At 43.8% G+C, this 21741-nt stretch overlaps 2 protein-coding genes across 6 annotated transcripts in view; one reads left to right on the top strand and one right to left on the bottom strand.

The window, feature by feature from the left end:
- The window catches only part of OTUD7A (OTU deubiquitinase 7A), a 246605-nt gene extending 246128 nt beyond the window's left edge, over positions 1–477 (bottom strand). Inside the window, exon 1 of one of the 3 annotated variants that reach the window (XR_006284337.1) lies at positions 244–446. The gene's annotated coding sequence lies outside the window, so the exon portion shown is untranslated. Of the gene's footprint in view, positions 1–243 lie in introns of all 3 variants that reach the window. The other 2 variants (XM_043524039.1, XM_037911551.2) reach the window with 2 other exon arrangements.
- Positions 478–1093: 616 nt separating this feature from the next.
- On the top strand, positions 1094–9011 carry LOC122462016. Of its 3 annotated transcripts, XR_006284339.1 has the most exons (5): positions 1094–1482; positions 2264–2413; positions 5775–5894; positions 7432–7565; positions 8597–9011. XR_006284339.1 is itself a non-coding variant. In XM_043524042.1 (4 exons), exons 1-4 carry the CDS (start codon positions 2144–2146, stop codon positions 8685–8687), a joined length of 615 nt encoding a protein of 204 aa, XP_043379977.1. In that variant the 5' UTR covers positions 1094–2143; the 3' UTR covers positions 8688–9011. The 3 variants fall into 3 exon arrangements, 1 of the variants encoding a protein (XP_043379977.1); XM_043524042.1 differs by having other exon boundaries at positions 1094–2413; XR_006284338.1 differs by lacking the exon at positions 5775–5894 and having other exon boundaries at positions 1094–2413.
- Positions 9012–21741: the final 12730 nt, after the last annotated feature.

The following is a 21741-nucleotide window of genomic DNA, read 5'->3' as shown; positions in this document are numbered from 1 at the left end:
TGCTCCAGCCCAGACCCAACTGGAACGTCTCTGGCGTGGACGGCTCTGACAGCCCCGAGAAAGGACATCGCCGCTGGTCCCAGCGCCCGGCTAGGGATGATATAGGAGCAAGCAGCGAGCGCACCTGTCCCATCCCCTCTGCTGCAGTGACACTTGCCCGCACGCCCCCCCGATCCGCCCCTGCCATGCACAGCACCCGCCGGGGAGGAGGAGGAGGAGGAGGAGGGAGAAGCAGCCTCTTACCTGCTCCTGCTGCACCTCCTGCCAGCCCTGATTACCCGAGCTCCATTCTCCTCTAACTGGGGGATGGGGCGGTTGGGGGGGGGGGGGGGGGAGGAAATCAGATCAGCTGGAGCCCTCTCCCTCAGCTGCTGCTTTCAGTCATGGGGTCCTGGTCCTGCTCCTCCTCCCCGGCCGGCCTGGGGGAGCAGCTGCTTCTCCCCTCCTCGCCCTGCAGAAGGAGAAAGGGAGAGACCCACCTCCTGCCGCTGCCGCCTCCTCCCCATGAAGTCACCGGCTGCACGGCCCGCCCCCTCCTCGCCCTGCAGAAGCCGGAGCGGAGAGGGGTGGAGCGCTCCTCCCCGGGCAAGGGGACGTGCCAGGCCGCTTGAGTGGCACGCTGGGCCGGCAGCAGCCAGGGGAGGGAGCGGAGCCCGAGCCCGGCTGTGGACGCCGGCGGCTCCCGGCTCCGGCAGCGCTAGCTCCCCGAGCCAGGCAGGCGGCCCCCGGGGCGCTGCGGGCGAGGAGCCGCCTCTGCAGCGCACGCCGGGCGCGCCAGCCTCGCCCTGTCCCCGGAGGAGGGGTGCGGAGCGGCGGCTGGGGAGAGCCGGGCTAGCGGCCGGACCGCGGGGCTCGATCCGGGGCCCGCTACTGCGCTGAGGAGTCCTTCAGCAGCGTGACCCGGGGTCCTACCGCGAAGGGGGGAGCCCAAACCGGCCCGGGGGTACCCGGACGGGCTGTGCTACCAGCCGCCAGGCACTGCTTGGAAAGCCTGCCGGGGGGGGCGCGACCCGGCCACATTCACCCCGACCCCGGGTTGTGCAGGCTGGAGCGGGGGACACAGCCTGGGCTTGCACCGAGCCAGCGCCGCCGAGCTCTTGTGCACGTGGCAGGGATGCGCCCCCTTCCTCCCCGTGCCGCTGAAGGTGCCTGTCGATACAATCTTTAATGCCTTCTAAGTAACGCCCCCGCTTCCTCGGGATGGTTGCGGGATCGCCCTCAGTAATAACACCCCATTTACTTTGGGCTGCAGCATCTTCGGCTCTCTCATGCTTTCACAGATAAACCACTGCCAGCTGAGGTGGTAGAGTAGGGGTGGAGTTTATCTGAGAAAACTATCAACGATGAACTTTTTTTTCAAAGGGAGCTTAACTTTTCTCTTCGACTTTTGCCATGAGGTAAACAGCTTGAGAGCGCGAGGGAATGGATCAGAGAGTTACACATCTAGACCTGGGCACTCAAGTTCCTACTTAGAACCACAGGGTGAGCTAGAAAGGAGCAAAAGCAAAGGACTTCTTTTGAGTGGGGGTTAAAGAATCATCATGAGGCAAACGGTGGCCTAGTGAACATTAAAAAGCATTGATCAGCACTCAAGGAGAACTAGTTTCCTTAGCTGAAATAGTTAATCTATTGCAGATTGCATACAATAAAGGACAGAAGTAGCAGTTCTTTATAAATTATTGACCAGGTACAAAGGATCCTGCAATATTTTACATCAATAATGCACATCTGGGGGCGGGGATAGACCTGTTTCGGGGGCGGGGGTAGAGCACATTGATAAAGTTTTGATGGGGGATTTGAAGGTAGCACATGGAAGAGTGAACTAGAATTTAGTCTGATTGACCACTTTATCCCCCACTTAAGTTTTATTAATATGTTAAAACTCCCAGCTGGAACCTTAGCAAAGCTTGCCTTTTTAAAAGCACATTCTGATGCAGATGGCATAAGAACAAGATTCTCCCTCTTTCTTCCAACCCCCTGCCCCCATTCAATTCCCAGCCCCGCTGCTGGGAACATAAGAACTGCTAGTTGTAGGGCTCACAAATGACAGGCATAGCACCAATTGTCATTATTTTGTTCAGTTGCATCCTGGGATTGAAAAAAGTGACAAAATAGATATTTCTTACATTACCAGGGTTCTGAGATGTATTCCACTCTTGCTCTGTGTGCCTGCACCACATACATCCAAGATTGGGCTCTTGGGCAGCACGGCCCAAGGGCCCATCCTTGCACTTTGAGTACCCTCTCCCTTTTCTCTCCCCAGGGTGTAAAAGGGTGGGGCAGAGCTAATCATCTCTCAGTACCTTTCCCAATACACAATCCAGCTCTTAAAGGACTCTATAGTAGTAGGGAGGAGGGCGGATCATGGCATACATATGGACAACACAGCTCAAAGAACAACAGTTATTGTAAGGTATGTAACCATTCATTCATTCATTCATTCAAGTGACTGTCAATATGTACTCCACTCTTGATGACTCAAGCAGTTACCTAATGAGAGGAGGTGGGTGCCTGTTATCTAAATATAGATTGTAATGCTGCTCTGCCAAAGAAGTTGTCATCTGCCCTAGATACCTCTAAGGGAACAGTGGTCTGTGAATAAATGAACAAAAACTCCAGAAAGAAAAGGAGTACTTGTGGCACCTTAGAGACTAACCAATTTATTTGAGCATAAGCTTTCGTGAGCTACAGCTCACTTCATCAGATGCATAAAGTGGAAAATACAGTGAGGAGATTTATATACACACAGACCATGAAAAAATACACATTGTAAGGAGAGTGATCACTTAAGATGAGCTATTACCAGCAGGAGAGTGGGGTGGGGGGAGAGAAAACCTTTTGAAGTGATAATCAAGGTGGGCCATTTCCAGCACATTTCCAGGAGTTAACAAAAACATCTGAGGAGGGAGGGGGTGGGGGGGGGAGAGGGAAAGAATAAACAAGGGGAAATAGTTTTACTTAGTATAATGACTCAAACACTCCCAGTCTCTATTCGAGCCTAAGTTAATTGTATCCAATCTGAAAATGAATTCCAATTCAGCAGTCTCTCGTTGGAGTCTGTTTTCAAAGTTTTTTTGTTGAAGAATAGTCACTTTTAGATCAGAAATTGAGTGACCAGAGAGATTGAAGTGTTCTCCAACTGGTTTATGAATGTTATAATTCTTGACATCTGATTTGTGTCCGTTTATTCTTTTACGTAGAGACTGTCCAGTTTGACCAATGTACATGGCAGAGGGGCATTGCTGGCACATGATGGCATATATCACATTGGTAGATGTGCAGGTGAACGAGCCTCTGACAGTGTGGCTGATGTGATTAGGCCCTATGATGGTGTCCCCTGAACAGATATGTGGGCACAGTTGGCAATGGGCTTTGTTGCAAGGATAGGTTCCTGGATTAGTGGTTCTGTTGTGTGGTGGGTGGTTGCTGGTGAGTATTTGCTTCAGGTTGGGAGGCTGTCTGTAGGCAAGGACTGGCCTGTCTCTCAAGATTTGTGAGAGTGATGGGTCGTCCTTCAGGATATGTTGTAGATCCTTGATAATGCGTTGGAGAGGTTTTAGTTGGGGGCTGAAGGTGACAGCTAGTGGTGTTCTGTTATTTTCTTTGTTGGGCCTGTCCTGTAGCAGGTGACTTCTGGCTACACTTCTGGCTCTGTCAGTCTGTTTCTTCACTTCAGCAGGTGGGTATTGTAGTTATAAGAATGCTTGATAGAGATCTTGTAGGTGTTTGTCTGAGGGGTTGGAGCAAATGCGGTTGTATCGTAGAGCTTGGCTGTAGACAATGGATCGTGAGGTGTGGTCTGGGTGAAAGCTGGAGGCATGTAGGTAGGAATAGCGGTCAGTAGGTTTCCGGTATAGGGTGGTGTTTATGTGACCATCGCTTATTAGCACTGTAGTGTCCAGGAAGTGGATCTCTTGTGTGGACTGGTCCAGGCTGAGGTTGATGGTGGGATGGAAATTGTTGAAATCCTGGTGGAATTCCTCAAGGGCTTCTTTTCCATGGGTCCAGATGATGAAGATGTCATCAATATAGTGCAAGTAGAGTAGGGGCATTAGGGGACGAGAGCTGAGGAAGCGTTGTTCTAAGTCAGCCATAAAAATGTTGGCATACTGTGGGGCCATGTAGGTACCCATAGCAGTGCCGCTGATTTGAAGGTATACATTGTCCCCAAATGTGAAATAGTTATGGGTGAGGACAAAGTTCAGCCACGAGGTTTGCCGTGACATTATTGGGGATAGTGTTCCTGACGGCTTGTAGTCCATCTTTGTGTGGAATGTTGGTGTAGAGGGCTTCTACATCCATAGTGGCCAGGATGGTGTTTTCAGGAAGATCGCCGATGGATTGTAGTTTCCTCAGGAAGTCAGTGGTGTCTCAAAGATAGCTGGGAGTGCTGGTAGCGTAGGGCCTGAGGAGGGAGTCTACATAGCCAGACAATCCTGCTGTCAGGGTGCCAATGCCTGAGATGATGGGGCGTCCAGGATTTCCAGGTTTATGGATCTTGGGTACCAGATAGAATACCCCAGGTCGGGGTTCCAAGAGTGTGTCTGTGTGGATTTGTTCTTGTGCTTTTTCAGGGAGTTTCTTGAGCAAATGCTGTAGTTTCTTTTGGTAACCCTCAGTGGGATCAGAGGGTAATGGTGTGTAGAAAGTGGTATAGGAGAGCTGCCGAGCAGCCTCTTGTTCATATTCTGACCTATTCATGATGACAACAGCACCTCCTTTGTCAGCCTTTTCGATTATGATGTCAGAGTTGTTTCTGAGGCGGTGGATGGCATTGTGTTCTGCACGGCTGAGGTTATGGGGCAAGTGATGCTGCTTTTCCACAATTTCAGCCCGTGCACGTCGGCGGAAGCACTCTATGTAGAAGTCCAGTCTGCCGTTTCGACCTTCAGGAGGAGTCCACCTAGAATCCTTCTTTTTGTAGTGTTGGTAGGAAGGTCTCTGTGGATTAGTATGTTGTTCAGAGGTGTGTTGGAAATATTCCAGGTGGCTGCTTTACAAGTTTCGGAAATGGGGATGCTTCTGAAAGGCGTCACAGAGACTGAGTGCGCCCTTATGGAGAGATCTTAAATTTGATCAGAAGGTTCTAATTTAGGTAATTGGTAGCATAGTTTAATGCAGTCTAAGATACATTTAGATAATCACCAAGAACAAATGGCCTGCCCTTTCATTCTTTCAGCAAGTAATCTAGAGGAGATTCTGAAAGTCTTAGATCTATTCAAGTAAAAAGAGAGGAGTATATATACTCAGGCCTTGTCTACTTTGGCACTTTACAGCGCTGCAACTTTCTCACTCAGGGATGTGAAACAACACACCCCTGAGCACTGCAAAGTGCCAGTGTAGACAGATCTCTACCGCTGCTGCTGCGACTATACAACCACATGAAAGCACTGCCCTGGCAGAGCTTTAATGTTGCTAGTGAAGACATGCCCTCAGTGATCTTAATGTGGTCTGAGAATTCTTCAGTGAATAATGGAACCTCGAGAGGTCATCTAGTCCAGTCCCCTGCACTCATGGCAGGACTAAGTATTATCTAGACCATCCCTGACAGCTATTTGTCTAACCTACTCTTAATCTTCAACAATGGAGATTCCACATCCTCCTTAGGCAATTTATTCCAGGCTAGTTAAGCACTGATCTTTAGGAAGTTTTTCCTAATGTCCAACCTAAACTGGCCTTGCTTCCATTTAAGCCCATTGCTTCTTGTACTATCTTCAGAGGTTAGGGAGAACATTTTTTCTCCCTCCTCCTTGTAACAACCTTTTATGTTTTAGAATTTGAATGGTCACAGCCCTCCAAGGGAAGATCTTCAGTTGTATTCTGGACCTCACAGGGCATTCCTGGGGATTGCAGTCATGACACCTGTGATGCTGGCAAACCAGGTGCTAGCTCAGGTCAGAACCCCAGGCCAATTCACTTATTTGTTGGTATAGATCAAAGAGTTAAATGTGTAAATGTGTATTCAGATGTTTAAAGTTCATGAAAACTAGTGGCACCTTACTTGTATTATTTTCACTTATCTGTTCCTGTTATAATGTAACATTTACTTTGTGTATACCTTGCAACTAAATAACCCATCAAAGAACACTTGTGAAATGCTAATGAAGATCTTAAGGACTTTAAACAGAAATGCTAATTTCAAAGAAAGTGGCCATTATATATAATGATTGGAGGTCAAAAAACTAAGTGCATTCCTCATGTGGCCTCAAACGAAAAGCCCACAGGGTAGACACACAGAAAGCAAGCTGAAAGTGTCAAGATACTATAAATATAGATTCAAAGAAAGATCCTTTATCTCTGAACTGTTGGGACTCTTACCAGGAAGCGCATCAGATGCAAAGCAGAGATCCCCAGAGAGAATCTGGGTACCCTGAAAGATTTTTGGGGAAAATTAACAATTATATCATTGCCACCATTTGAAATTACAAACTGGCTCCTGTTATATTTTATCTGCTTTAAACTTTCAATAACTCATTCCTTTTCTTCGCTAATAAACCTATAGTTAAAGAAAAGGAGTACCTGTGGCACCTTAGAGACTAACAAGTACTCCTTTTCTTAAATTTGTTAGTCTCTAAGGTGCCACAAGTACTCCTTTTCTTTTTGCGAATACAGACTAACACAGCTGCTACTCTGAAACCTATAGTTAGTTTACTATAGAATTGGCTGCAAGAGTTGTCTTTGGTGCAAGATCCAGCGTACCTATGAATTTGGAGTAAGTGACTGGTCTCTTAGGACTGGGAGAAACCTGACGGGGTGTGATTTTTGGTTTAAGTGACCTTTTGTCACAAAATCCAATTTGTCTGGGTGGCAAGATAGACTGGAGAGTCTAAGGGGCTGTCTGTGACTCCATGGTGAGACTGTTACACTGATCCAGCAGCTCACATTTTCACCAAACCAGTAACAACCAATTACAGAACACATCACCAGTTTGGGGAGGTGGGTCCTGCCCTGAGGTAGGCATGCTCAGTTTTGAGCCACTTCCGACAGTGTAACACCCATCTCATTGTCACCACAGTTGCCCTTAATCTTGCTGCAATAATTAATGCATCTATTGCAATGAGGTTTGCTCCACTAGATGTCCATCAGCAATGGGAGGAAAAAACCCGCTCCCTAGAATCTCATGGTAATTTAGCCACAAAGTCCAAAACCTTACACAAACTGAGAATCCTATTTGGAGAAGAGTGCCAGATAATTGGCAATCCGAGGCTGGCTGAGGAGTACGCTTGTGAGCAACAGTAACCACAAAGATGAAAACTGGTATATCCTATCAGTTTTCTTGAATGTGGGAGGTATGGTGGCTGATGTCTGGCACAATAATAGCATTGGTGCTAATGAACCCTTGTAGAATGGCTAGCCAGTCTTTCTGATAAGGAGGGGTGCAGTATGTCCAACATGCATCGCCTCTACTGGAATTTCTAATGTTTCTGACAGGCTTGTGATTTAAATCCTGAAATGTCCTGGTTGTCTGGATGTGATGGGAGTAGACTGAACTACAGCCTCATTAAAGGAAGAGGAAGATACAGCAGCTGGAGCAGATCAGACGGAAGATGTGTTCCTTATCAGAGGTCTGAATTTACAGCAGTTGAGCAGAAGACATGCAAACTGATCAAACTCATACTGTAAAGGGGCGAGTGATCTGACCTTGAAGTAGAGAAAACCAGTCTCCTAATGTGGTGAGGGCCCCACGGGTATGGCTAACAGTGCAGTCAGAAGTGTGCCTCTGAACCTGGGTAGGCAGACTCACTAGCTCCACTCCAGCTAGTATGCTAAAAATAGCAACACGGACATTGCAGCATGGGTGGTAGCTCACGCTAACCACCCAATTCCAAGCACACCCAGAGCCCCTGGGTCTGAGCTTGTGTGGCTAGCCTGAGCCACCACCTGCGCTGTGCTATGCACACGGCTCATTTGAGCATGCTAGCTTGAACAGAGCTAGCACAAGTCTATCACCCCAGGCTGGGAGGCATGCTCCAAGGGACCCAATAGGTCCAGGTGTGAGGTCTATAGGCAAATTGTATATGGGGCTGTCCCACCCTCTAATTTCTGTACCTGCACTCTGTCAGACTGGGGAATTCTGCCTACTCTGGTCAGAGAATGAATACTGCATGAATGAAGCAGACATAAAAGAGGAGTCACTGATATTTCTTTCATGGTCTCCTTCATGGGTGCCAAACATCCACTCTGCTGATCTTCTAGCACAGCTTGGTACTGAGGCAGGAATCCTACAGGTTGCAGAAAGTAAGGGCAGGACTCTGGAAATTTGGACACCATTAAATCCCCTACTACCAATGCAGTTGGTACTGATTTAAATCAGGAAATTTCAGTGCCAGTGCAGATGGTACCACACTGATAAGGGCAGTGCAGATACTGAAGGAACCATTGTCTGTGCCAAAAGCCCTGTGGTTGGTACTGCAGCATCAGTGCAGATAGCTGCTCTTTCACCAGTACCAAGTTTGGGCACTGGATTATTTTAGGGTGCCAGAGGGACCATGTTCAGGTCTTGTGCTCTATTAAATGAGACAGACTGAGTGAGGAGATCTCTGCCTCTTTCTTAGAAGGTCCCTCCATTGGTGGCCTATTCTTATACTCTCTGCAGGAGCAATGAGGAGTCTTACCCCCTCAGAAGAGTTTGGGAGCAGGAACCACCGCTGAGTGAAGAGGAGGCAGGAACTGAGAGCTGGTGGTAGCCAGGGCACTTTTGGAAGAAGATTATTCTGATGTGGATGGGTCTTGTTTGCTCAGCTCAGAGGCAGGTCTCATTGATTTGTCTAAGAGAAGTCAATTTTAAGTGAGCTTCTGTCACTTTGAGTTCATTTTGAAATACCCTTCACCTAAACAACGTTTGGAGTGATGCTCACTGAGGGAATGGCTGTCTTGCAGGAGGGAATTTAAAGCCAGGGGTTTTTTGTTCCGCATGGAGACTGAACACCTGGTACTAGGTAACAGGAAATGAACCAAAGGGTTACCCCAGAGGAAAAATAATACAAGAAAACCTACAGATTTAATAAAAATTGTATACAGAATTTATCAAAAACTAGTTCCTGTAGTGCATTAGTGCAAGGATATGCAGTAGTTCTGTCTCAGCCATAGACATAAAGAAAGAACTGAGGTGGTGGGTACCACTCTGTCTTTTTATGAGCTGAGGAAGACACAACGGCAGGTAGGGTACAGGTGAGGGCCAACAGATACTGCTGTCCAAAAGATTTGGATCTCCAGCACATGTGCACCAAGAGTAGCATACATGGACAATCCTTCAGTGAAGAACAAAGAGGGTTTCTCACTCCAATGGATTATTGGTAAATGGCAGTATTCTGGCAAAGAGCTGGTATATTCAACTGTTTAGATTATTTGCATTTAAATTAATCAATTGATGGCATGCTGAAATAGTGACAAAATAAACAGAGGCTTGGAAGGACTCTGTGTGAGGATAGATTGAAAGGACTAAGTGTTTAGAGAGGCGACAATAAGGTTATGAATGATACTTTCTCTGCGTAATTCATTTTGTGTAAATCAGGTGTTCCTATTTACCCTTAATACAAAGGGACACACAATTAAGGAATAGCATCATTTAAAACCATAAAAGGATTTTTAAAAATACAATGCATAATTAGCCTGTGGAACTCAAAAACAACAGTATATCTGAGGCCAAAAGCTTACTAGATTCAAGAAAAAGTTTAGATCTTGACTCTATGGCTGGAATATTCAAAAGAACCTAATGAAGTTCAGTTCAGTGGGAGTGGGGCACCTACTTATAAACTAACATTGAGTAACCAATATTTCACATAAAAGTTTATAACATATATGAAGAGAAAACACTGAACAATTTAAAAGCTTGATATGGTCAGTCTCATCAAGAAATAATTCCAATTTCCACCTTCCCAATACACTAAATTCATAAGCCTGAACAGTTTTATTAAGTGGATACCATTCATTTCTGTGAAGTAATTCAGAACCGCGGTGCAACTTTCCACTGCTAAAAGTATCATATGGGACTTCATCAGTAGTATGTGGAAGTCCTGTTCAGATGCCACACAGTAATTTGCTTACTATAGTTCATATTTCTTCCCAGTGTTCGTACCCAAGAATTGAAGAGAAGGTGTATTACTGAGGAGGGAGAGAAGTTTTCTACTATCCTGTTCCTTTTAGTCCTTTAACTACTTTAAAATATTCTAAGACTCCCCGCTGGTAAACTGACAACAGAAAGAATGGGAGGTTATCTTTATCCCCTGCTGGACACTGTCCTAAGACTAACTTAAGGGTCCTAAAACTGCCTCTTGTACAATGCAAGGAACCATACAATGGTCATGCTGAATTAGCAGTTGTCAAAGGGACATTAGATCCCATTTTAATCTGTGCGAGCACGTGTGACTCCTGCTAACATTAATGAGGGTTACCAAATGCATTGAAAGGAAAACAGGCCCCATCATGAGAGTGTTGAGAAAGATGAACTGATTTTCAGGCAAGTTTTAGAGACACTGAGTCATTGAAGTGGATGCAATGTACATTGCTATTAAGTGTATGGATGGCAGGCAGGGTGAAGGGAGAAGAGTGAAAGTTTGCATTACAAGAAAACCCAGGGCCCAAGATGGACAAACCCTGAACCTGACTGATCGTAAAGATCCTGTCCCCTTGGGGTCTATTGGCATGGGAATCAGGAGGCCTGGATTATAATTAAGACAGACACACTGATGCCTTGTGGGATCACTGACAAGTCACATGGTTAAATTTCCCCATCTGGATGAAAGGCAGATTGTACTCCCGCTGAAGTCAAGGTAAAACTCCCCTTTATTTTACTGGTAACAGGACTGGGCTCTAACATTGCCCAGCTCATCCTTTGTGATGGAGAAAACTGCAACTGGAAGGAGATTTCCATGAGAGCTCTCTTGCAGCACCACCAAACACTAACAAGATGTGATGGGGGTGGGGAGAAGTGAGGGAAAGGTTCTCTCTCCATAGAAAAGGCCACCGGGTCTGCTCTCAAACCCGATGGCTCCCTGGGGATCCATGGATGCAAAAGACCACCTGCACATAGGCCTTCTTCCTCCAAATCCACTTTAGGCAATTCCACAGACTCCTTGGCAGCAAGGCTCCAGTGCAGCTACTCTACCAGGGCTGCCCAATGGCTGTACCTACCCCCTAACCTTGGGCTCTCCTCTGGGAACTTTCTATAGGGTTAGAGCAGGATAACATGGCCCCTCCAAGCCCATCCCCCTGAAGACTACCCAGTTTCCACCTCCTTCCCCAGCATGGACTTAAGACGGGAAGAAAGACCACTACAGAGTTCACAAAGCAGTGAGGTGAATGGGGCTGCAGAGAGCTCCCTTCGATATAGGAGAGGGAGGGCCACACATGGATGGCCTTGTCTCACCTTGTGCGTGGATTTAGGGACATGATTTGGGCCATCGTTGTGTACCTAAGTAATTATAAGGTTCCCATCCCTTTAGTAACTCAGCCCCTCACAAACATTAATTAACTTAGCCTCATAACACTCCTGTAAGATAAAGAAGTGTTGTCACCATTTTACAGAAGGAAAATGGAGGCAGAACACAATTGACTTTCCTGAGGTGAGAAAGAAAGCCAGTGGCCCAGAGGGGAACTGAACCTAGATCTGTTGAATCCCCATTTAGTGTCTTAAATATAGTAAACAAGTTAAATGTCATGACTATTTTGCACTTATACCACCTTTCATCTGAGGAGCTCAGTGTCAACAATCATTAACCCTTACAATACCCTTATGAGGTAGGTAGGTATTACTGCATGTTCATTTTACAAAAAGGCTATACAGAGGCAAAGAGGTTAAGTGACTTGCGTGAAGTCACAGAAAAGTCAGTGAGAGCCAGGATTGAAGCCTGATTTCCAGTTCTGTGTTTTAACTAGTAATTACCAAATGCTTGTAAATGAATACACCGCTATATGAAATTCAAAGGGTTTCCTATTTCCTTATGAACTTAAAGATGTGACCTTTTCTGAGGAAAAAAAATCAGTTGGTACAGTTTTTTGAAAGGAGAAACTGGCTTATTTAGCACATGTACCTTTCTGCATTGTTTGATGTACAAATAGCTATTTCTATGAAAAAATAGCTTATAGTAAAATTTGGGGGAGGTGGGAGAGTTGTAAAAAATCCAAGTGAAATTTAGTAGAAAAATATAATGTACAAAATAGAAGTTATTAATTCTGCATAGGTCTGTCAGTATCCAGTTAACAACACTGCCTCCCTGCTTGACTGCCTTTCATCTGGTACTGCTATCATTTTTAAAACGGGTGAATGGTAACCAACAAGATTCTTTCGCATTCATTTAGCCAGTTTCTCTGGTCCAGCCAAATTGTGCTCAGGCATAGGGAAGGAAAGCAACAGAAAGGGGATTTAACCCTTCATTATTCCTCCCCGGCTGAAGGCTGGTCTACATTTACATTCATCTGCTGTTATTCCAGCCCCATCTGACCTGAGTTTTAAACAAGCAGTCAGCTGAGCCAGCTGATTTGCACCTCTAAACTAGGATTCAGAATCTTGCCCCAAAAGCCTAAGGCTGCACAGTCTCAACCTCTGCTGTTGACCACCTTTGGTCTTCCCTGCTCTGAAGGAGTAACTGGAGTAAGAAATAGGAAGGAGCATTGCTGATTTAGGCAAAAAACAAGAGATGCTTAGTGACTACAGCCAATATGAGTGATAAGATGGGTCAAGGAAGGGGCCAAACAAGCAACAGAATAAAACCTATATTGGAAATTGCTCTCTGCTTATGTAAGATGTTTGTCTTGCTGTGGCCATATTTGGGTTTCCCAAAGAAATTAGATTTTTTCTAAATGATCTACAGAAAGAGACTTACTACTTCAGTATTGAATAGTATAGGCATTCTGCACACACTAGAGTCAATATATGATCCTTGAATCCATTTCCATATGTTCAGCTCTCATTTCAAAAAGGTAAAAAATAGCCCTTAAACGTTTTCCAAAACGTTGCTCCCTACACTGGGCAGTTGCATCAACAGGTGGAATTTGCATCAGCAGTGCATTTTTTAGAGAAAGGTACAAAACAGGCCACATGTAAAATTCAAGTGTGAAAAACTGCACCTGGCAGGAAGAAAATACACCTGCAACGGAATCCTCAAAGAATCACCTCTGGCAACATGTAGCCTTTAGGCCTGCCACTGTTAACTGCACCCTTTGCACTTAAGTCAGAGATGCTCATAAATTGATGAAGTCTCCCTCTGTCTCCTTTTTTTTGGTACTATAGCAGCTCTACAAAGAGAGAGACTGACTTTACTCATGTTTTTAGAATATAATATTTCCCCATTGATTAATTATGGGGATCATCCTCCTCTTTTGGCTTTGTCATACGAACATAAGAATGGCCATAATGGGTTTGACCAATGATCCATCTAGCTCAGTAACCTGTCTTTCAACAGTAGCCCATGCCAGATGCTCCAGAGGGAATGAACAGAACAGGCAATCAAATGATCCATCCTATCATCTGGCAATCAGAGGCTAAGGACACTCCGAGCATGGGGTTCCATCCCTGTCCACCCTGGCTAATAGCCATTGATGGACCTATCCTCTGTGAACTTGTCTAGTTCTTTGAATCCTGTTATAGTTTTGGCCTTCACAACATCCCCTGGCAACAAATTCTACAGGTTGACTGTGTGTTGTTTGAAGAAGTACTTCCTTTTCTGTGTTTTAAACCTGTTGCCTATTAATTTCATTGGGTGACCCCTGGTTCTTGTTAGGAGAAAGGGTAAATAATATGTCTTTATTCACTTTATCCACACCAGTCATGATTTTCTAGACCATCATATCCCCTCTTACATACCTCTTTTCCAAGCTGAAAAGTGCCAGTTTTATTAGTCTCTCCTCATACAGAAGCTGTTCTGTACCTTTAATCATTTTTGTTGCCCTTCTCTGTACCTTTTCCAATTCTAAGATTGACTGATTTATTTAGAGATGGGGCAACCAGAACTACATGTAGTGTTCAAGGTGTGGATGTACCATGGATTTAAATAATGGCATTATATTTTGTTTTATTATCTGTCCCTTTCTGAATGGTTCCTGACATGGTTAGCTTTTTGAATGCTGCTGTACATTCAGCAGATGTTTTCAGAGAACTATCCACAATGACTGCAAGATCGCCTTCTTGAATAGTAACAGCTAATTTAGGCAGTCATTTTGTATGTATAGTTGGGATGTTTTCCAATGTGCATTACTTTTATGAATGCTGAATTTCATCTGCAATTTTGTTGCCCAGTCACCCCATTTTCTGTTCTTATGACAGTATCAATTTTGAGTTACATTGTTACTCATTACAGCTAAGCTTTTTCCTGTCCAAGTGTGCAATATTTTGAACAAATGTGCTGACACCCAAGGTGTGAAGAAAGCTGTGGCCCTGAACATTCTGAATGTAATGGATGTGGGACAAGTAAAGAGAATCCAATCGTCAACATCAGTGTTTCGAGACTGTTTTAGGTCAGATTAACATGTATATAAATGCATGTGGACATAGTGAAGCTTATGTATCTATATTATAATCCCTATTTCTGTTACATCACTGATATGTCAGCTACTGGGATAGGCAGCAGTACTTTTTCCTGAATATTGCTGTCATGTTGAACAGCAAAGTATGTTCAAATTCTACTGTAAAAGTGAAGTACTCTGATCCAGTCATTGTTTTCTTGGGGAAAAGGATTTGAACTTCTACAGAATAAGTGAGATCACACCAATTCAGGGAGAATGGGTGGAATCTTTTCTATAAATATATAGGGCCTTTTGGCTTATCAGGCAGTATATAGCCCTTGAGGCTAATATGCACTAAGAACCTATTTTGCAATTAATTTTTCCTTTTGCTTTCAGACAAATGCTTTGAACACTAGCATCTGGGAACAGGTTTCCAGCACCCACAAGAGGAGAAAAACATTCCTTTGCTTAAAATTTACAACTCATCAGCATTCATGTTTTTTTTTTTCCCTAGAGTTGCTTTTTTCCAAGTTTATATGAGGATAAGACAAACCATATAAGTAGCAAAACTATTAGCTGAGAATTTCCCAAGTGGATGTTCTTGCATCCGATGAAGTGAGCTGTAGCTCACGAAAGCTCATGCTCAAATAAACTGGTTAGTCTCTAAGGTGCCACAAGTACTCCTTTTCTTTTTATGAATACAGACTAACACGGCTGTTACTCTGAAACTTTATTACAGAAACTATATGTACTACTTAATTAGAATACAGCCAGATAGTTATGTAAAGAATTAAGAATATTTAGTTTTATTTCTAGGTTCAATAAATTTGAAATTCTTCAAAGTTTAATTCAGTCATTTTAAAAATTGAAGTTGTGTTCAAATGTGTACTACTACCTTTTGTGAAGCATACTAGCAACTTAGATTAGTTTAAATATAAATATATGTACATATATAATTATGAATAAAATAATTTCAGAATAAATCAATGATCTAAAAAGTTGGAATCTTATATTACAAAGGCCACTCATTAACTTCACAGCATTATGTGCTACAACTTGCAATACTTCAAGAACTGTTATTTTTATTTGTGTTATTTTGAGAGACATTTCTGTGGGGCTAGATTCTGCCCTCCTTTACTCACAATGGATAGTATCTTACTGTGTGATTAGACCCATTGATTTCAATTGGACTATTTGAATAATGAATAAGCATCAGAATCTTGCCCTTAGCAAAATTGTGGACCTGCTCTCCCCCATAAAAGCTAGTAGAAAATTTACCTTGACAAAACTCAAGGAATTTTGCTCGAGTAAGGATAGCAAGATTGGGTACACATCCCCAGTCCTGGAACAGATTGGCAATGCCCAGGCAAAGCAGCTATTACAAGACTGGGTCCTTACTCACTTGTTAAAGCCAATGAGAGACACAAGGTGGGTGAGGTAATATCTTTTATTGGACCAACTTCCGCTGGCGAAGGAGACAAGCTTTCAAACTGCCACAAAGCTCTTCAGGTCTGCATAAACTCAAAAGCTTGTCTCCTTCACCAGCAGAAGCTGATCCAATAAAAGATTATCTCACTCACCCTCTTCCCCACCCCCCACCCCCAATATCCTGGGACCAACATGACTACAACAACACTGTTAAAGCCAATGTTCATTCATTTGATTTTCCTCTGCATCTATCTGTATTATGGAGTCTGTGTCTGATCGCTTCTGTGTGCGAATGAACGAGAAATCTGATCTAGACTGTTATTTAAAGGACATGGTTTATAAAGTCATTTGTTTATGGTGTATTAGTTTATGAACTTTTCCCTGCCCATTCAGACTCAGTAGCTCCAAGGCCACACAAACTCTGAAGTGTGGCTTACTGAAGAGGAAAACGCCAGTGGCTCATGCTGTCGATTATGCAATGAAACACCATAATTTTCCTGACTCATGGGGTACACACTGTAAAGTCTTTTGTTTTTATAGCAATCAACCCCTAGAGATTGCCTTTAAACAGTTCAACTGCTTTGATTTCATAGAAGGTAGAAGAAGAAGGTCCTAACCAAACTTTTCATCCTAATATAAGGATAATTAAGAATGATGTTAGAACTAGGAAAATACTGTAAAGAATTTGTGAAAATCTGCTACATTTTTAAAATTAGTTCTCTTGGCCAATTTCCATGCACCCTTCACTTTCTGCAGGTATTCCAGAAAATGAGAGCACTGTCAGGCATCTTCACTGAAGCCATGGATTTTAAGCAAGTATTGCAGAAAGCCAATTGCAAATTTGTACTTTTATTGACACTGCGAACTTGAGTCTAAGAGTTATACTTATCTAAGCAGGGAACAGCAGCTTACCAGTGAAATCAATTTTCAAATATCAAAATATTTCCTGGTAATTGCTCCCCAAATAGGACACAAACCAAGAATGTTCATTCACCTGATTTTCCTCTGCATCTAACTGTACTATCAAGTCAGTATAAGAAAAACAAAATAAAAAATATACTGAGGAAAGTCACCATCAGTTTGTAAAGAAAGAAGTGAGATAATTTGACTAATTAGCCCAGCTCTAGAAATATCTGTGGAAATTCTCAAAGACTCAAAAGTGGAGTTAGGTGTCCAACTACCATTTGACATCTTTGGAAACAATTTGGTTGTGAGACTTGCCTGGAGGATTGCTGTAGTTCAAGGCTTAGACATGAGCAGGAGGCATGTTCTAGTCCTTATTCTGGCACTAATTGAATTAATTTAGGCAAGTCATGCAACATCTCTGAAAAATGAGGATAATATTTACCTATGGTACTCTAACTAAATCATACCTGGTGAGTGCTACATAATATTTTAAGAATGTGTGTTCTCTTAGATGTGGATGGAGTTGAAGGTTTTCTCCACCACAATCTTTATAAAAGTGCACTGTCCTCAAAGTTACAGCACTGAGAAAGATCTGTCTGCAGTGCACCATGCCTAACCATGAACCTGGCCCTGAAACCGGTCAGAAGTAAAAAGACAACTGAACTACAAAGCAGAGCTTGCCATTCCAGTGTTTGGAAGTTACTTGTTGAACCCCCATTTCCAGAACAGAAATGTTCCTGTTAAACTTGCATTCCAATCAAAGTAATGTTGCAAAAATACTTTGATATTTTTACCACAAACATTCATAATAAGAAGTAGGAGAAATACCCATTTAAGGTTGGGAAAGTTTTTGTGCTCTTTAAATGTATTAGCTTTTTGGGTAGGGTTCACCCCTATTTAAAATATTTAACGTGTTAGTGTCTATTGATCAGTGCTACTGTAATGTTCCACAACACTAATGCTTACACTATGTATTTTATAGTGGAAAATCCTTTCTTTGAGGATAGATCTGTAGTCAAGGCTTAGGCAGAGAGTAGGGAGGTTAATGACTGCCCAGACAAGACTGCATGATCCTGCATCCTCCATTCACTGGAATAGTCCCAGCTTATGCATGGAGAAATATCAGTAAAATAGAAAAAGGGAAATGCTGAGTAAAGACTGACTTTGCAGTTCTGGAGTTACTTGAGTAAGAACTGCAAGATCAGGCCCATATACAGTATGCAAAGAGTGATGTCATATTCCAAAAGGTAAACTGCAGTACTGGTAGCTGTGAAAGATAATGGAAGGGAGCCCCAAAAGAGAAAGACCACCAAGAAAATAACTATGTGCCTGGCAGGTATACACATGCCTAGAAAATGGAGCTCACCCATCCCAAAGTCTTCAATGTAGCAAAAAATAACTAAGGGTGGTGCAAAGAAATCCAGTATGCCTGTGGACTAGAGGTGGGCAGGTAGAGTGTGGGTTTTCCATACTGGTCAGAAAAGATAAGGTAATACAGAGAGCTGAAGGACCCATTCAATAAGAACTATGCATCATTTTGCTAAGTTGGCTACAGATTCCTTTTCAAAAAGGCTCCAATCCTCCAAAATTTGCAGCTTTCATAGTTATGAATATTGTTTTCCCCATGCCCAAATAGCTATGTTCAGCCACAAAGGGCTATGCACTCTATAAAACAGGATGAAGTTAAACAGGGTCTTTTTCTTGCTTGCACACAGTATATAAACCATGTTTTTAAAGAGACAGTTATGTTAGCCAGTTTGGTCTTTACAGAATTCAGGTTGGGTAGGTCCATAATATGCAACCTTGTGTGTTATGTCCAGCAGTCCAGCACCCTAGCCTGCTGGGGAGCTTAATAGCAAAAAGTGAACCTTGGTTTTTAATTGTTTTTTGGGTAGGTTATCCCCTGAATGAAGACTGTTGTGTACTGCTCTGCTGGTGCAGTCCTACTCTTGGTGAGTCCAACCATAGGAATATTCCCCATCTGAAAAGGGGAATCCACCAGCAGAGTGTCACAATACTTGGTCCTATGCTAACCCTGCACCCCATGCAGCATTGCCCAGGCTACCTTCCCAGGGCATATCTGAGCCATGCTGAAATCCTCAGCTGCCACTGGGGTCATTGGCAGCTAGAAGAAAAATCAGAATAGCCCTGGAGCTTAGACTGATTGTTCTGTGCACCTCATGAACTGATGTTCGCAAAGCCGGGAAACGTACAAAATCCATCCAAACATTCTTCCTCCATCAAGGCCTTCACCCAGCTGGCTTCTTCTGTCTGTAAGAAGAATGCAGGCACCAGGCCTGGCATTGGGGGGGGGGGGGGGGGAGACAGAAATCAAAAGGCCTGAAGTTTTCCTGCCTTATTTCCCTCATACTTCCCCTGCTTTGCCTTTGATAGAAAATAAGGCATTTTACCTGTTTAAAGTCAGGAAGATAAAGTATCTCCTAATTTAAGTGCATCAAATACTCTGAATGCTACCACGAAGATGGAGAAAAATTATTCCCTTGCCACAGAGAGCAGGACAAGAGGCAATGGGTTCAAACTACCGCATAGCAGATTTAGATTAGATATCAGGAACAAACTTCCTAACTGTACAAACAGTAGGACAATGGGACAGACAGCCTAGGGAAGCTGTAGAAGCTCCTTCACAGGAGATTTTCAAAAGGAGGCTAGATAGCCGTCTGTCCTTAATGGTTTAGACACAAAGCCTGCATCTTGGCAGGGGTTAGACTAGATGACCCTTGCTGTCCCTTCTAACCATATGATTCGGCCCCAGAACACAGGAAGGGTCTCTTTCCTGGCATGCCTTAACTCTATTCCCCATTACCTTCATGGTGGCAGCGGCCTAGCATCTGCAGCAACTCTTGACTACCTGGATGTCTGGGGAGCCTCAGAAACAACCCTTGGGCAGATGGTTTAGGGATGAGGCTCTCATCCCTTCCTGCTGCCTCCTAAGCCCGATGGCTTGAGGATTGGTCTGGCTGCTCCCTTTATGTCCTGTTTTCTTTGAGCAGGGGGGAGGGTCATTAGGCAGGGTTACTGTCCCACCCCCTTAGGGTGCCAGGACCACAGAAACCCTCCTTTTTCTGCTGCATAGGCCCTGTGCTATTCCACAGGGGGACACACCACCCATTAAGGGCTAATGTGGTTGCTAGAATACCTGCCAAGAAGCTCACTTACTAGTGCACAATTGGCACAGAGTTTGAGAGGGCTCCTTGGCTACCTTGCTAGACTATCAAGTAGTACCGTTCCTTCTGACTTAGCACAGAGTGGCTGATGACCTCTGAAGACCCAGGGCTGAAAGGTGTGTGAGGAGAGCAAGGCTAATCTGAAGACAGGAGTAGTAAGTAGAGGAACCCTGGGGTTAGCACAGCCAGGGGTGGGATGTTTCTTTGAAGGTTTGACCTTAATACAAGCCCCCCAAGAGCGCACAAAGGGGTTAACCGTCTAACTCTTTGTAAGCCAAACTTCAGCATTCAGTTTACAAACAGCACTATGACCCAAACAATGCAGGGTTTGTTCAGTTCAGTTGCCCCCCACCCCAGGCTGGGTAGTACAAATGGGAATAAAAGGGTAACCTTTTTAACCAGTGGTATCAGAGTGGAGATGAGAAAAAACATTAGTACAAGCCCTGGTTCAGTGAATACAAACAGGCCGTATCACATGATGTACCTGCGGAAGAAATTTATGGTGATGAATTGCAAACCCTTTCTAGGCTTCTGGCTGTGCCCCAGGAGCCAATGTAGCCTATTCCATCTACTTCATTTTTTCAATGGGTCTTTTGTTCATATAATATACTCAGTTAACTGCATCATTTCAGGAAATACCAGATCTATATACTTTCAGCTAGTAGCCCCAAACTGCATTTTCGTTTAACTTACATTCCTTAGGGAAGTATATATGCCATACTTCAGCTTTTATTTAGAGACTGAAAACTTTTCGTAGTTCCTGCTTTAACGGAATATCCAGACTATGTTTTAAGAATGTTTTAATAATGAATCTCTATTCCCAAAAGACATGGTGAAGTTAAGCTCTTACATTTCAGAGATATGGTCAGTAAGGTTCAGTACTGGAAACTGCATTGGAGTTTGTTAAATGAAAGACCTGTTTTCTGCTTTGTTCAAATGTTTCTCAATTGCTCACTATTTCTGCCCATGGGGTTGTGGGCTATAATCCAACTAAAAGCATCCACAGCATGTTTTCAAGCTCAAGGTTCACCCAGGACTAATTGCTTTCTTTGTGTCAGTCTAATCTCACATGTACATCACCACATATCTTGAAAAGCTATATGTCCTGTGTGCCTTAACCAAATCCTGAAAACCTCAGTGTTTACATAGTCCTCATTCAGGGAAACCTCCAAAGTTCAGTACAGTGGGAATGTTACCTAGATAAACTCAATTTCAGGATTTGGCCTTTGACTAGAGGGGACAAGTGACAACTCTATGCGGGAGCGTATTCCTGTACCTTCATTTTCACACACAAGGAGTGCTGAAGTGGCTCCAGGAAGAGGTTTGCCTGAATAAAGTCTGTGCAATGACAGGACTGGCCCATTGTAAGGCACCCTATAGTGATGGCTATTTTATGCAGTGTTTCTCAATTTGTGGGAAAAAGCTATATAGCTTGGACTTACCCCAGTTCTCCTGAAGGACTGACAGAATCTTTGAAGTCAGGATTGTTCACCTGCCTTCCTTCTGCTTCGTCCAACCATGAGAACACCATCTGGGTAAGGGGCAACAGGCAGGTACACAATGACCCACCCAAGCTTCCCTACTTTTACAAAACCCAGTCCAGTCACAGAAGTGCATGTGGTCCAACCCCCTGGAGCCACTACAAGACGCTCAGCCCCCAAGAAGCAAAGCAGAATTTGGCATTGCTTGGTGGAGGAACAAGGAGGGGAAGCTACCAGAGAGTAAAAAAAATAGCCAAAGAGAATAAAAGTTATATGTATATAAAACACAGTATTCACAA

The sequence above is a fragment of the Chelonia mydas genome, chromosome 10, assembly GCF_015237465.2.
Source record: "Chelonia mydas isolate rCheMyd1 chromosome 10, rCheMyd1.pri.v2, whole genome shotgun sequence".
Classification (NCBI taxonomy): Eukaryota; Metazoa; Chordata; order Testudines; family Cheloniidae; genus Chelonia; species Chelonia mydas.
This window is presented reverse-complemented; position numbering and strand designations above follow the sequence as displayed.

Coding starts and splice junctions, on each gene's coding strand:
- LOC122462016 (XM_043524042.1), top strand. CDS start 2,144: ATGTATTCCACTCTTGCTCTGTGTGCCTGCACCACATACATCCAAGAT. Junction 2,414..5,774: donor AGAACAACAGTTATTGTAAG/GTATGTAACCAT, acceptor TTTATGTTTTAG/AATTTGAATGGTCACAGCCC. Junction 7,566..8,596: donor AGATGTGTTCCTTATCAGAG/GTCTGAATTTAC, acceptor TACTCTCTGCAG/GAGCAATGAGGAGTCTTACC.